This window comes from Triticum aestivum, chromosome 7A (genome assembly GCF_018294505.1).
Source record: "Triticum aestivum cultivar Chinese Spring chromosome 7A, IWGSC CS RefSeq v2.1, whole genome shotgun sequence".
Classification (NCBI taxonomy): Eukaryota; Viridiplantae; Streptophyta; class Magnoliopsida; order Poales; family Poaceae; genus Triticum; species Triticum aestivum.
The window spans coordinates 724,351,990-724,368,646 of NC_057812.1; the positions used below are offsets into that span (position 1 = coordinate 724,351,990).

Sequence of the window (16,657 nt, forward strand, 5' to 3'; positions counted from 1 at the left end):
TTCCATTCAAATACCTCTGCATTCCAATTTGTCGTTGGAGACTATGAAATGAGATTAAAGAAGATCATTAGTTTCTATAGATTGATATATGTTTTACTAGTTGGAGGTTCAAAAGCCGGAGGTTAGCTACACCTAAATTTCATGATGGTTTTATATTAGAGATCCCTAATGGGCTATAAGGACTTAGATTTGGGTAGATCTGGATTTTTCTGCAATGTGATTAGCATGAGAAGGCATAGAAACCGAAGAAATGAAGAATTTTGTGCCAGGAAGGTTTGGGCATTCAATTCCAAGACCTTATGAAGAAAATTAACTAGAAGAGCCGATGAATCTAACACACGCCCAACATGAGCTTGAAAGAAAACGGTTGATCAAATTGTTGCTATACGAGACAGAAGGTAAAACATTTTTTTCCAAACCAACCAATGTAGCTAGATTCAGACTTACCCAGCAGGAAATAACACGAATCCTCCTATATTAGAAGATCGATGGAGGGATCGCTTATAGCCGGAGAGACAAGTCCACCTCGTCGTTGTCACCACGCTTCGACGAGCTCCCGCCCTGCTTGCCATCTGCAGTAGCAGCATGCCTCCCCGCCTTCCTTGACCTTGATTCCTGTGCGCGGGTGGCTGCCGCTGCAGCCTCTCGCCGGCGCTTGGCGATGGCACGCTCATGCTTGTGCGCGTTCTGGTGGCCGCCGAGTGCCTGCGAGCTGCGGAACTTGCGGTCACAGTGGACGCAGAGGAAGAAGCCGTCCGGTGTGCCAGGCATGGGCGCCACAGCGGCCAGGGTAAGCTCAAGGCTGAGCTCATCGTTGTGTACGCTGCCGCTGCTCGCTCGTTCCATAGTGCTCGCTCCTGGCTGGTCTATGGCCGTGTCTCGTATATGGCTTTTGTGTGTTTGTGTTTGTGTGTGTGCGCGCGCGAGAGAGAGAGGGGGGGGGGAAGCTAGCAATGTTCGAATCTAGAGAGGACAACACGCCAAGCACACATCCCGACGGCGGGGTGTGGTGCCAATTACACTTGTCACTGTTCTCCAGGGGGAGGTGAGGTCTAGCCGGGATTGAGGCCCTAGCTAGTTTTGTACACACGTGGTATTAACTCCTGCAGATTATAAAACAGTAAAAAGATGCAATGCGTGGAAGGCCAGGCCCAGTCAAGATTCCTTCGGTCTGGAGAAAATGAGCAACTGGCCAGGTCACTTGGGTACCGTTTTCATTCTGTGCAATTTATTCCCCTTTTGTAACAAAGGAAATTTATAGAAATGTTATAGGATTCATTTAGCATTCGCTCCAAACAAAGTAATCGCTCACCAAGATTGCAATGAAATTATTCATTAGACCATGTTAGGCTAAAAACGGAAACTGAGAAAATAGTTTCAGTCGATGAGCTCAAACAACTGGATTGAAACCTAGTGGTCGCTGCTTCTTCCTCACAACAAGCCGCTCCTTCCCCCGGTACCCCTGCCTCTCCCTGCCAACGCTGCCACGGTGTGTAGCATCGACCCCAACTCTGGTGAGGTCCTAGCGAGCCATCAACGATGACGCCATGGCCAGCCACGACATCCCCTTCTCGGGCTTGGGCGCCGTCTAATCTCGGTGATGTCAAATGACTAAGCCTCCCCACCTGTCAAACCTGCAACCCCTGCCTCTTCTCCAGCAGCGACGATGCCACAATGGGCATGCCATCCCCGTCTCTTGGGAGGTCATGCCTCGGCCTTGCCGGCGACCACCTCAGCATGCTTCGCCTTCTTCAATGTGGGAATCAACTAACGCCACTAAAAGATTTAATCGCCTGAGAAATAACAAATCTGACAGGAATTGGTTGCAACATATTTCGATGATATTTTGATGTATAGAACATAAATATATGAATTAACAATATGGCAATTAAAAATGAAAGTTGATTCAATTTATTATGCTTATTTATTATGGTGGCCTACAGAACGTATATGTGTTAAGAGAAATAGTTTAGTGGAAATTACCTATTTACTTACACCAGATGATATCCAGCACTGTCACGGGTATGTTTTTCAATATATTTCAATGAGATTTGGTCGCGTAACATGAATAGTGGGAATACAATATTATGTTTGATTATTGTATAGTTGTGAAATATTTATTAAATATAAATAGCACAATAGGGTAGATATTATCACGCATATTTCCGCATGTTGAGATGAACTTTTACCAATGCAGATACTATCATGCATGTTTGCATGTTGAGGTTAACTTTTACCAATGCATGATTGCATTTTGTGGTGGGTCTTCTTGCATGCATATTGCATGCTGAGATGACACATTTGCATAATGTTAAGATAAATAGATTACTGGCCCTAGCTGTTTGGAGATGGAATTGAGGGACCATGCGCGCTGCTGCTGTGATGTGCGGACATGCATGCTTAATTTTAAAATTACCACTTACTCCGAGAGATAACTGTTACTCACCAGAGGTACAACCTCACCAGAGGAAACACGAAACATAATTAAGTAAACTATGTGTCTACGAGAAGTTAACACTAACAAGCAGTCAAAGTTGCCCGTCGATGGTGTTGTCGAGTGAAGCTGTCAACTTACCCCTTCGGGCGGATAACTGGCCACGCCACCGCTCAAAGCCCTTGGACCTAATAGGTTTATACTCATATCTGCGGAAAGGGTTCATCCCTGTCTCATGAGCTTCGGTGGAAAATTTTATCCACAAAGAAGGCATTGATATCAATAAAACGATGATATTAGTCCTTTTTTCAAGCAAATAAAGGTGATGCCAAGGGTACACTTTTCTATTTCATTTTCTATTATACTATTGCAGATATGTTAGTTATCCTTGTAAATAGAACCAGGGAGGTTCGTCAGATCCAAGATTCCGCACCTTTCTTGACCATGAGTTATCAATATATTGATGACAATGTACTCTTCATGGATATGATCGAAAGAAAGTAACTAATATAAAGCTCGTATTCATTTGCTTTGAGCACCTTTAATGTCTTAAAACTACGACAGGTTCGAGACTTATTGTGGAAGTAAACCCAACTACTTGGCTGTTGTGTTGGGCTTATTTCCTCTCAAATACCTTCCCGTCCCAATTCATTGTCGAGACTATATAATGGAGATTAGAAACACACAAAGGTCAAATATAGTTTTGAGAAATGTCTGAGCTGTAAATTTGAGAAAAAAATGTATAAGCAGTTGGAGGTTCAAAAGTTGGAGTCTTGGGAGTACTATCTCCATTAAAATTTATTAGGCCTAAGAAGATTGACAATTTGACCAATATAATAATACAAGTAATATATCCTAAAACATGTACCGCTAGATAATATATTATTTCAAGTTTCTAATGATATTTTTTGTTATATATAAATTGTACTATGTTTGCCAAATTGTCAATCTTGGGAAAAACGTAGGCTGGCCTAATGGAAAAGGAGGTGGCACTAATGAATTTGGTGTTGGCCAACATCTCAATTTTCTTGATGTTCTTATTCTAGATTCCTAACGGCTAAGGAAACATTTAGCCAATTCTGTGACAACTAATTCGGGACCGAGAGAGTAGCATATATCTTGATTTTTTCTGAAAAAACTGATTATCATAAAGAAGCACATACAAGCTGGCCGGAGAAATTGGGAATTTTGTTTCATCCCAAGGAGCGACAAGCTCTAGAGATTCAGTTCAATACTTAAAAAAAAGTAGAAGAGCCGATGAATCCCATGCCTGCCCACATGAGTTTCTTTCTGACAATATGCCCAACACGAGCTTGAAACAAAGGGTCCACGCAAAGTAGCTAGACCATGACGTACCTACAACCGAAATAAGTGGTGCGGAGCAACCATTTTAGCAGAGATCGACCGACCGACCATTTACAGCCGGAGGGACAAGTCCAGCTCTTGGTCAGGCTCCGGCCAGCTGCTGCCGCGCTTGTGCGCCATGCCACCCGCCGCCGGCACCTCGTCCTCGGGCCCCTCAGGCATCCGAGCAGCAGCCTTCCATGCCCGGGAGGCGTGCATGTCAGCAGCGGCATCACCGTGGAGCCTGGCAAGGGCGCGCTCTTGCCTGTGCGCGTTCTGGTGGCCACCGAGCCCCTGCGCAGTGAGGAACCTGCGGTCGCAGTAGGCGCAGAGGAAGAAGCGAGGCGCTGCCGGCGCCACTCCCACGGTGGCGACCAGGGTGAGCTCGAGGCTAAGCTCGTCATGCGCGTTGGTCGCTTGTTCCATTGCGCTCGCTTTTGGTGGTTGTGCGTCCAATTCGCATGCGGCTGTGTGGGTTACTGCGATCTGAGCTAACAATGTTAAAATCTGGGGAGCACAAACGGCCAAGTGAGTCCTGTAGGCACAGGAAGCTTGGACGGCACCCTGACGGCCGGGGTGTGGTGCTAATTGAATTGTGCCTGGGACAGTTCTCTGCGGTGAGATCCAGGACGGCGACGTACGACCCTATCAGCTAGTTGGTGTACGCCCCTAAATCCTAATGCAGCCCTGGCAGACTGCCTGCATGCATGGCCCAAGAAGATTCCTTCGGTCTCAAACGATCTAGGGAAAGGCTAATCTTTGTGTTCATGACCGCGCACAACACTAACGTCCACATATGTGACATCTTGCACATCGTCCACACGCCTTTTTTACCACTTATTTTGTCACATGTGAACATATGACATCAGCTGGAATCTTTTCGGTTTTTGGCTTAAATTTTTTTATCTTCTAATTAAAAAATCGAATGAAAAATCGGTTTACATCATTAAATCCGTCTCGACGAGATCTTCAAAACTAAACCTCATGTTGATATGTTTCGACGAAATTGTTTTTGTCCAAAAGTTGCCATGATGTTTACACCGTAGTTACTATAGTGCTTAAACTAAAGGTGCCATGTGGCAATTTCAGTTTGTAGAGCATGGCAATTTTAGTGTCTTGATGATGATAACTCCAGTATTTTGACCATGATTTTTTTTGTCTGAACCATGACAATTTTAAGTGCATGTATCATGGCTATTTTAGTTTATGATTCATGGCAAGTCTAGTTTCTTAATTCCCCGTTTTATAAATGTCAAATTTTACTTTTAAATATAGAAGAAAATAGTTGTAACATATCATGGCAATTTCAGTGTAAACACCATGGCAATTCATGGGCAATAGACATGGCAACTTTTAACCCAAAAAAATTCGTCGAAATATATTGATATGAGATCTAGTTTCGAAGATCTCATCGCGAGGATTTAATGGTGAAAACGGATCTTCAATCGAATTTTCTATTTAAGAGATAAAACATTTTAAAAACTAAAAATGCAAAAAGATTCTCACATGCATGCATGCGGTGACGTGACGCAGTCTGTGTCTTGCAGGGCGTGTGGGCGAGTTTCGCTCCCACCACACATGTGGGCGTTATCGTTGTCCTTGTTTTTCTATGCGATTGGCCGGTCCACATGCCACCAGGGAATTAAAAGACAATGTATGTAGTAGTTCTTGGACAGTACACGTGTTACACTCATTTTTTGATATAGCTTACCATCCATACCAAATGGTCACATATTATACACATGCACGCAAAAGTAAGTTCGGAAATATTTGTCACCATATACCATCTAAATTTTCTAGACATCAACTCTAAAAACACAAGCTGAAAATTTTACTTATAGTTCCGACACTGGTTTGGAAGTATTTTTTATTTTTGCAAAACCCAGAAAAACTTTCAGTTATCGATCTCATGCATGTGCGTGTTGAGTCGAGGCGAGTCTTCATGTGTCCAGCAGTTAGGAGGAATCATTAACTAACATTTGCAAAGAATAACCCTTTCTGTATTTATAGATTAATAAATTCACCACATCACTGCCTAAGTCTGTGATATTGCTATGACGATTTGCAAGTTTTTTGGCGGATAATGGTTTGCAAGTTTCTTCTTGAAAGATGGCTTTGCACTTTTTTTGGACTGCTTTGATTCAGTAAGACCATGCCTTTATTTCAGCCAGCCCACATTCTCTGGCCCATTTCCTCGGGGTGAACTCTTTTCTTTCCATATTCCAATGCTAGATAGCCACAACAGATCTTTGTTTGCAAGTCGGTACTGATGGGTCGTCATCGTACTTGTCCCTCTATTCCTATTTTTCTATTATTCTAGATTTTCTTCTTCTCCTCTATTCCTTTTTTTTCTCCTCTCTTTCTTCTTTTTTTCTACTTCTCCTCTATTCCTTCTTCTTCTCCTCTTTTTTTCTTCTTTTTCTTAATCTTCTTATTTTTTTATCGGGTATGTCGTTGTCGATATACCCCCTCCCCGATAACTTCGACATGAAGGGCGGGGGGGTCGATATACCCCCTCCCCGATAACATTTTTTTTCATGTATGTATGTCATCGTTGTCGATATACCCCCTCCTGGATAACTTCTACATGAGGGGGGAGGGGGGGGTTCGATATACCCCCTCCCCGGTAATATTTTTTTCATCTATGTATGTCATCGTTGTCGATATACCTCCTCCCCGATAACTTCAACATGAGAGGGGGTCGATATACCCCCTCCCAGATAATATTTTTTTCTACGTTACTAAGGTAAAATGTTTGTATCGTGCATAGACCGATTTTAGACCACGGGAGCACCCCCCCCCCTCTCTCGGCCAACTCTCGAGGACACCCAAATCCTGGAAACAAATGTTTTCGGTCTCCTACCCCCTCCCGCCCCTACCCAACAAACTCTCTTGATATTTATAAGAGATTTATCAAGAATACCCCCATTATGGATGTGCATAATTAATTTGATCCATATTTTTTCTGATCTCATCTACCATTCTATATGTGCACGTTCTCTTGTGTCAAAGTATTGAAGAAATCCATGGTTTCATAATTAGCAGGAAGTAACATGCGCATGATCGTATGAAGCTCTCCAAATTTATTTTGGAATGGAGTCCTGATAGGATAATTCGCTTTTTGGTACGAAATTCAGCAAAGGTCTTCCAAATAGCGATATTTGAAAGGCTCTTGCTGAACTTCGTACCAAAAAGCAAGTTATCCTATCAGGACTCCGTTCCAAAATAACTTTGGAGAGCTTTATACCATCATGCGCCTGTTACTTCCGGTTAATGAAGAAGCCATGGTTTTCTTGAATCCTTTGACACTAGAAAACATGACATATAGAAGGGTAGATGAGATCAGGAAAAATATGGACCATTTTCTGCACATCCAGAATGGCGCCATTTTGTTAAATCCCTTGTTTGACATTCATGAGAGAGGTGGTCCGGACGTCGGACATTCATGAGAGAACTCCGGTAACTCTTCAACATGAGGGGGGACGTCGATCAACCTCCTCTCGCCCGACCAAACCCTAGAAGCGTCGAGGCCACCCCAAACCCTAGAAGCGTTGCTAAGGCCACCCCAAACCCTAGAAGCATTGTCAAGGCCACCCGAAAACGTAGAAGCATCGAGCTAGCTAGGTCTATGTTTGCCACTAATATATCCATTTGTCATGTTTGTATGTTACTTGCCATGTTGTAATATTTGCAGAAACTATGGAGCACAAAGACTTGGAAATAGAACAGTTGTTGGGGGACATAATCCTCGGCGGAGTTGATATCTTGATGTATCTCAACGACACCGATGGTCTAGAAGGAAAGGGTGAAGCAGGCTCCAGTTATCGAATAATGGAGGAGGAAGGACATGATCATGATGGCTCCGGTGACCGAATGCCGGTGGAAGAAGGAGAACGTGATGACAGCTCCGGTGACCGAACGGAGGAGGGAGCTGTTGCAAAGTCCGGCGAGGTATATATATTCATTAAGCCTATGCTGACTAGCTAGTTGATGCATTAATTGTATTGGTATGTACACATATTAACCATTCTTTCTTATTTTCTAGCCCTCCGGATCGAGCCAAACTTCGGTAACAAGACAAGGCCCGAAGAAAAGGTTGCGCCAAGATGAAAGGTTCACGATCACAGGAATCGCGAACGATGGCCAACCGATTGAACCCAGGCGGACCAAGGAAGCATTTTCTGCTCAGTGCGGGGTTCTTCTTAGGGACATGATCCCGATCAGCATCCACCAATGGAATAAGCCTAAGAAAGAAGACCCTGAAGTTTCTTATGTCAACGATAGAAAGAAAGATGATCTTTGGACTTGCTGAAGGCAAATTTCGCCCTACCGCTGGAGGAGGATCCGGATAAGCCAGTTATAGAGCTATTGGTCAAGGCTCATGCTCTTAACAAGATGGCAGATCTATTCAGGAGGTGCAAGAATGAGTTGAAATCATCGTAGGTCGACAAAGGGAAGACTCCAAAATTCACCGGCCGGTTTGAGAAGATAAGAGATCACTGGCCTGCATTTGTGGCCTACAAGACATCAGAGAAGAGTAAGAAGATGTCAGAGACAAACAAGATAAATGCTGCAAAGAAGGAGTATCACCATCGCACGGGGTCAGGTGGCTACCTGAAAGCCCGGCAGTTGTGGGACAAGGCTGAGAATGACCTGCTTGCTATAGGGGTCGAACCAGAGACATTCAACTGGCCAGACCGTTCAAGGACTTGGTTCTTCGGCGTTGGGGGAATCTTGGACCCTGAAACAGGGAAGTGCGTTTGAACAGACGAGCAACTTAAAATACCCGTCAAGAAGCTTCAGAAGTATATCGCCGCAACGCAGCAAGGGACGTTCGTTCCCAACAGAGAGAACGACGAGCTCACCGAGGCCCTCGGGAATCCTGAGCACCCTGGACGTACACGAGGCATGCCAGGCTCCGTTGCGTGGAAGGTTGGGTTTCCCGGTGGAGGTGGTTACAAAACCCGGGAGAGGAAGAGGAAACTAAAGCAGAGCGAACTACAGAAGCTGAATGCAAGGGTACTAAAGCTAGAGGCACAAGTTGAGAGCCAGCGACCTGCTGGACCTACCCCAGAATCTACCCCGCCATCTCAGTGGAGAAGCAGCGTGGCTTCCACTGAGCTTGTTCAACAGCCTGACTTCACAACTCCTAGCTACCCCGTGGATGCTATCACGAAGGCTCAACATTGCCAGCTTATGACACAATGGAAGAACCTCAAAGTCAAGGCGACTGTCAGCTCTGTTGCACCTCCTGAACCCGACGCAACTTTTCACTGCCGTTCGATTCCACAAGGCAATGATGTTGTGATGGTGGATGAAATAACGGAGGGATTTTAGGAACTCGAGCTTGACCACCCTACAGGTGAAGGGGAGACTCAGCTGGGTCTTGCTCTGAAGACTCCATGTCTATGGCGGAAGGAGCACATCAAGCTTCCGAACTGGACCCCTCCTCCTCCTCCTTCTCCTCCTCCGGCGAGTGATCAGGGCACTCCGCCTGCTTCTCCGGCTACTCCGGTGCGTGAGGGCGGCACTCCGCCTCCTTCTCCGCCTGCTCCAGCGCGTCCGACCAGCCCGCCTCCTCCTCCGCCTCGTCAGCAACGACGGAAGACAGAAGCCGCCGCTCCGGCTGCTCCGGCGCGTCGGAGCACTCCGCCTCCTTCTACTACACGTCAGCAGCATCAGAAGAGAGACGTCGCCGCTCCGGCGTCTAGTAGTACAGCCAGAGGCAGGAGGCAATATAGATTCGGTCATCTCTCAAGCCTGTAGAGAAGTTACCATACGAAATTACAGTGGAGGAAAATGCGAAGATCTGTGAAGCCCAAGTGAAGGACTTCTTTGAAACGCGAAGAGCTATGAAACATCCACCTCTGGAGGAGAAGATAGATCCGATGAAAGTGAAGCACACTATCAATGCCCTGAAGCGACCACCACCGCCTCCGTCGGATGACAACCATGTCTGCTGTCTTAAAAAAGACACTGCAAGATGCACGCTGGTCAGGAACTACTTCAAGTGACAAAAGGTTAGCAGAACGAAGAAGTAGGCAAACATTCCCTAGCTCGGAGAACAGGAGAACCAATCATGCCCCCCTGGTGATTACCTGCCCGACGATGTACATTTTGATACAATAGAGGTGGACGAATTCAAATACCAGTACGGGAAGCCTCTCGTCAAAGATGGAAGTCCTCCTCTAACAACGATGATGCGAAGATTCCATCAATAGTACATCAAAACCTGCAGCGAGTCTGGGAAGGATGCTTTGTCGATGAGAATTAAAGAGGACCACGCACTAGTAGAAAAAGAGGCTTTCGTTCGGGCCTAGCTAGCCCATTAGTCCCGGTTCTGCCACGAACCGGGACCAATGGATGCATTCGTCCCGGTTCATGAGCCCAGGGGGCCGGCCGGTGCCTTGTGGGCATTGGTCCCGGTTCGTCTTGGCCCATTTGTCCCGGTTCTTGGCACGAACCGGGACCAATGGGCCTCGCTCTTGGCCCACAAACATAGGTCCTGGTTCTTGGCTCGAACCGGGACAGAAGGCTGGTCTTTAGTCCCGGTTCCAGCCACGAACCGAGACAAATGAGTTTCCTGTATATACCCCACTGCCGGCGAGCAGAGCACTCCACAGTGCTCTGTTTTTTGCTGGCCGGTGAGGAAGGGCATTTGGGTGCTCTAGCTCACCTCTTATGCATGTGAGGTGTTCGATGAAATGCCCGAGCCATATTATTTAAGCTTTCTCCTCTCGAAGCTCGACCTCGGAACTCCATTTTTTCCGAGATTTGTCTAGGTTTAGCGGTCCGTCACGCCCCGTCCTCGTCTTCACCGCCGTCGATCGCCCGTGCCGATCTCGTCGCCGGCACCATCGTGGTGAGCCTCTTGTTCTTATCTTCTTTCTAAAAGAAAAAAAATCTTACTTTAGATAGATACTTGTCTAATTTTCTTACTTTTGACACACATAATTATATATAATGCATGCAGATGAACCGGCAATGGATGTACGGTGATAGACACACCTCCGAGTACATTAATGGCGTGCGTAAATTTCTCAAAGTGGCTGAGGCAAACAAGCAGAGTGGTTTTATGTGTTGTCCATGCCCTGATTATGAGAATACGAGGTCCTACTCTGACAAGAAAATCCTTCACATCCACCTGCTTTATAAGGGTTTCATGCCACACTATAATGTTTGGACAAAGCACGGAGAAATAAGGGTTATGATGGAAGACAACGAAGAAGAAGAGGACGATGACAACTATGTGCCCCCTGAATACAGTGACGCTGCAACGGGGGAAGCTGAAGATCAAGAGGAACCAGACGATGTGCCCGATGATGATCTCCGCCGGGTCATTGTTGATGCAAGGGAAAAGTGCGAAAGTGAAAAGGAGAAGCTGAAGTTCGATCGCATGTTAGAGGATCACAAAAAAGGGTTGTACCCCAATTGCGAAGATGGCAACACAAAGCTCGGTACCGTAATGGAATTGCTGCAGTGGAAGGCGGAGAATGCTGTGCCTGACAAAGGATTTGACAAGCTACTAAAAATATTGAATAAGAAGCTTCCAAAGGATAACGAATTGCCCGACGGTACGTACGCAGCAAAGAAGGTCGTATGCCCTCTAGGATTGGAGGTGGAGAAGATACATGCATGCCCTAATGACTGCATCCTCTACCGCGGTGCGTACAACGATTTAAACGCATGCCCGGTATGCGGTGCATTGCGGTATAAGATCAGACGAGATGACCCTGGTGATGTTGAGGGAGAGCCCCGCAGGAAGAGGGTTCCTGCGAAGGTGATGTGGTATGCTCCTATAATACCACGGTTGAAATGACTGTTCAGAAACGAAGAGCATGCCAAGTTGATGCGTTGGCACAGTAAGGACCGTAAGAAAGATGGGAGTTGAGAGCATCCGCTGACGGGTCGCAGTGGAGAAAAATCGAGAGAAAGTAATGGGCTCAGTTTGCAGTATGGTTTGGTTTAAGCACGGATGGCATTAATCCTTTCGGGGAGCAGAGCAGCAATCACAGCACCTGGCCCGTGACTCTATGTATGTATAACCTTCCTCCTTGGATGTGCATGAAGCGGAAGTTCATTATGATGCCAATTCTCATCCAAGACCCTAAGCAACCCGGCAACGACATTGATGTGTATCTAAGGCCATTAGTTGAAGAATTTTTACAGCTGTGGAATAGAAACGGTGTACGTGTGTGGGATGAGCAAAACAGGTAGAATTTAACCTGCATGGAATTTAGTTGTATTAATTTGGATGTGTAGTTTAGATGTGTAGTTAATTTAGTTGTTGTAATTTAATTGTAATAATTTAGATGTGTAGTTTAGATTTTTTTTGGTGATATTATTGTTGAATATGCAAACGTTTGTATGTTCATATGCAAAGAATATGTCAATTTTTTCATAGAATTTTATGATTTTTTTTCTGTTGTAATTTTGTTCATAGAATTTTTATGATTTTGTTCTGTTGTATTTTTGTTCATAGAATTTTTACGAATTTTTTGGTTCATAGAATTGTGTATGATCAAAGTCATTTATGTATATGTTCATATTTAGAAGAAAAAGGAGAGAAAAAAGGAAAATAAGAAGAGAAAGAAGGAGAAGAAGAAGAAGAATAAGAAGAAGAAGAGGAGAGGAAGAAGAGGAGAAATAGATGAGAAGATGAAAAAGAAGAAGAAAAAGAGGAGAAGAAGAAGGAATAGAGGAGAAGAAGAAGAATTTCTTCTTCTTCTCCTCTATTCCTTCTTCTTCTATTCCTTCTTCTTCTCCTCTTTTTTTTATTTTTTTCTTCGATCTCCTTCTCTATTCCTTTCTTCTTCTCCTCTTTTTATTCTTCTTCTTATTATTATTATTTTTTTATCGGGTATGTCGTTGTCGATATACCCCCTCCCCGATAACTTTTAGTAAGTACTACTTAGAAAGTAGTTAATTAATTTGTAGTTGAACTAGTTGATTTAATAAAACTACTTTATTTTACTATATATAGAAGTAGTTTATTTTTAGTAAGTACTACTTTATTCTATTTATAGTAAGTGCTTAGTAGTTGAACTACTTGATTTAATATAACTAGTTTATTTTACTATAAAATTAGTTTATTTTAGCAAGAAAATTAATAGAACTAGTTTATTTTTTTAGTTAAAGTAATTATTCCCGCATCGATGTCGACGATGCCTATCGCGCATCCTCGTCGTCGACTTGGCAGAGGAGGCCGGCTTGATCAGAGGGTGAAGGAAATATGCCCTAGAGGCAATAATAAAGTTATTATTTATTTCCTTATATCATGATAAATGTTTATTATTCATGCTAGAATTGTATTAACCAGGAACATAATACATGTGTGAATACATAGACAAACAGAGTGTCACTAGTATGCCTCTACTTGACTAGCTCGTTAATCAAAGATGGTTATGTTTCCTAACCATGGACAAAGAGTTGTTATTTGATTAACGGGATCACATCATTAGGTGAATGATCTGATTGACATGACCCATTCCATTAGCTTAGCACCCGATCGTTTAGTATGTTGCTATTGCTTTCTTCATGACTTATACATGTTCCTATGACTATGAGATTATGCAACTCCCGTTTACCGGAGGAACACTTTATGTGCTACCAACGTCACAACGTAACTGGGTGATTATAAAGGTGCTCTACAGGTGTCTCCAAAGGTACATGTTGGGTTGGCGTATTTCGAGATTAGGATTTGTCACTCCGATTGTCGGAGAGGTATCTCTGGGCCCTCTCGGTAATACACATCACATAAGCCTTGCAAGCATTGCAACTAATGAGTTAGTTGTGAGATGATGTATTACGGAACGAGTAAAGAGACTTGCCGGTAACGAGATTGAACTAGGTATTGAGATACCGACGATCGAATCTCGGGCAAGTAACATACCGATGACAAAGGGAACAACGTATGTTGTTATGCGGTCTGACTGATAAAGATCTTCGTAGAATATGTAGGAACCAATATGAGCATCCAGGTTCCGCTATTGGTTATTGACCGGAGACGTGTCTCGGTCATGTCTACATTGTTCTCGAACCGTAGGGTCCGCACGCTTAACGTTACGATGAAAGTTTCATTATGAGTTTATGTATTTTGATGTACCGAAGGTTGTTCGGAGTCCCGGATGTGATCATGGACATGACGAGGAGTCTCGAAATGGCCGAGACATAATGGTCGATATATTGGAAGCCTATATTTGGATATCGGAATCGTTCCGGGTGAAATCGGGATTTTACCGGAGTACCGGGGGGTTACCGGACCCCCCCCCCCCCGGGGGTTATTGGGCCTACATGGGCCCTAAGGGAGAAGAGGAAAGGAGGCAAGAGGTGGCCGCGCGCCCCTCCCCTCCCTAGTCCGAATAGGACAAGGAGAAGGGGGCGGCGCCCCCCGTTTCCTTTCCCTCTTCCTCCTCTTTCCCACTTCTCCTTCTCCAACTAGGAAAGAAGGGAGTCCTACTCCCGGTGGGAGTAGGACTCCCCCTTGGCGCGCCCTCCTTGGTCGGCCGCCCCCTCCCCTTGGCTCCTTTATATACGGGGGCAGGGGGGCACCCTAGAACACACAAGTTGATCTTCGTGATCGTTCCTTAGCCGTGTGCGGTGCCCCCCTCCACCATATTCCACCTCGGTCATATTGTAGCGGTGCTTACGCGAAGCCCTGCGACGGTTAAACATCAAGATCGTCACCACGCCGTCGTAAGTACTACTACCTAGTTCCACGCATCTCCCATTGATTCTAGCAAGTTTCATCGATACCATTTAGCATGCTTGCTTATCAGTTTGATTGACCTCTATTTCACGTAAAGTGCTTGTGGCGGGAAGCCGGGAATGATTTATGTGGATACTACGTTTGCGAGTTCATTTACAGCGAGACGGCCAAGAATAAGCGGGGCTACTATGAAAAACAATATGAAGTGCATAAGCAAAATTATTAAAAAAATTATTTTATTACCATCATTTGTGTTGAGTTCATTCATACACATATATTGACCCTCTTCTTCGATTTAGATCTGGCAGATGCGGGATGATCTCCTACCACAAGATTGCATAAAAGCAATTCAAGAGGAAAACGCGGGATTCTTTCTTGACCACGTCATCAATAAAGCCAGAGAATACCATGTGGAACTTGACTTCAGATGATAGGGATTGTAAGAGATCTTATATTGTATATACTAGACCATGAAGGCCCGTGTTGCCGCGCCTGTCCATTCTAAAAATTATAATAGAAATATGTGAATGATATTTGGGAATTTCAAATGATTTATATATTTTGAATGGTTCATGTTACAGTGCCTTACGTCCACATCAATAGAGAAAGATAGTCTGATTTTTTATAGAAGAAATATTATTTAATTAAGCCACACTCTGCTTGAATATGAGACTTCAAATTCAGTTCTAACACAAATATATCACCGATAAATAGATAGCCTCCTGTTCTGAAACAGTAAAATACCAATGCTTTTGTGTGTAATTGCGTTTGAACACCAATGTGATGAATATATAGAAATGCAAACCTTCCTCCTGATAGGACGTATGTGAAAATTCAAGGTCTTAATTAGGTTGACGTTCAGTTGGGCTAACACTAACACTACATACACATTTCACATCGCCAATATTTCTACCATCAGCACGTGCTTTACGGGTACCATTGTTCTGAACCAAGGGTATATGCTTTAGTTCTAATGAATGGGATGATGTCTTTGAATATGAATCGTTGCAACTAATCCAAATAGAATCAGAAATTCAGAATTAAGAAAAAAAACAGCTAGTAATAAGCTCAGGTCAAGCAGCAATACATGATACACGGGCAGATGAGAATGATGTATATCCCGTAATGACCCGTAAGAATCAGTCAACAAAATACATTCACCCAATCAAAGAGAAGATTGTAATTTGTACCATCCTCACGGTGTAGTGACCGTCTTCATGTCTGACTCAAGTTCAGAGGAAGTAGAAGGAAAAGGGGAGAATGGATGTCTCTCCTTCCCACTGGAAATATATCGCCGTTGCTAAAGATCCCTTTGGTCGGTTGCAAGAATTGGATCCGAGTCATAGATGGAGGTGCTAATAGCCAGAAGGGTTCCAGCGGCATCTACACACCGTCTCTTCTTCACTGCTTCTTTTTCTTCCCCATCAGGGAGCACCCTAGAATCAAAGGAAGCTACCGCAAAACCATGAACCTCTGCTTCCTGCCGCTGGGAGGGTCAATGTTGTGTGAACAGTGATGGAGGATCGGAGGACGTAGAGGATGCTGTGGTCTGCTGCTCAGGGATGGCGTACAACAGTCAGGCATAGGTTTTAGGAGGGTGTGCGGCGTTGTGAGGAGGCCGCCGCCGCCGCTGCCATCCATCACCTAGAGAGGCATGCGACCCTCGCATGCTCCCCTGCGGCCCTGCCCCACGCAGAAATCGGCCGTCTATTCATGATCGGAGGCTACAACGCATCACTGAATTAGAGGGCCTCCAGGTCGTTCTTCGTAGCAGCAGCCCGTTTAGTGTTGGGCCGGCCGAGCCGTTTGTGGCGGAGAGGTAAAAAGGCTGCGGGGCACGCGCAGTGACACGACGGGGCGATCCACAATGTTGAATGAGCTAATCCAACGGTTTACAATGCCAAATCGCTGTGGAAGGGCCTAGGTGGCTGCGTTTTACTGTTTAGCAATGTAGCTAGTAGCGTGGGATGGATAGACGAAAACTTGTTGTTTAATCAATCTCTCGGAGAAGGAGGAGGTCGATTACTTCTCTCTGTATATGTTCATGACGATCTTGTGTACTTAATGGTTTCCTTCATTTGCTTACTAGCTAGCGTATCGCGAGTTCTCTCTATATGTATAGTGCGTAGCGTCGACTAAGCACGGAGATAAGAGAGACCACTTCTCTCTAT

The 16,657-nt window shown here is 44.7% G+C and overlaps 2 protein-coding genes across 2 annotated transcripts; both read right to left on the reverse strand.

The window, feature by feature from the left end:
* Window positions 1-347: 347 nt before the first annotated feature.
* LOC123147665 (zinc finger protein 2-like) lies at window positions 348-904 on the reverse strand. Its single transcript, XM_044566934.1, has one exon. It carries the CDS (start codon window positions 844-846, stop codon window positions 502-504), a length of 345 nt encoding a protein of 114 aa, XP_044422869.1. The 5' UTR covers window positions 847-904; the 3' UTR covers window positions 348-501.
* Window positions 905-3,763: 2,859 nt separating this feature from the next.
* LOC123147960 (zinc finger protein 3-like) lies at window positions 3,764-4,254 on the reverse strand. Its single transcript, XM_044567298.1, has one exon. It carries the CDS (start codon window positions 4,202-4,204, stop codon window positions 3,851-3,853), a length of 354 nt encoding a protein of 117 aa, XP_044423233.1. The 5' UTR covers window positions 4,205-4,254; the 3' UTR covers window positions 3,764-3,850.
* Window positions 4,255-16,657: the final 12,403 nt, after the last annotated feature.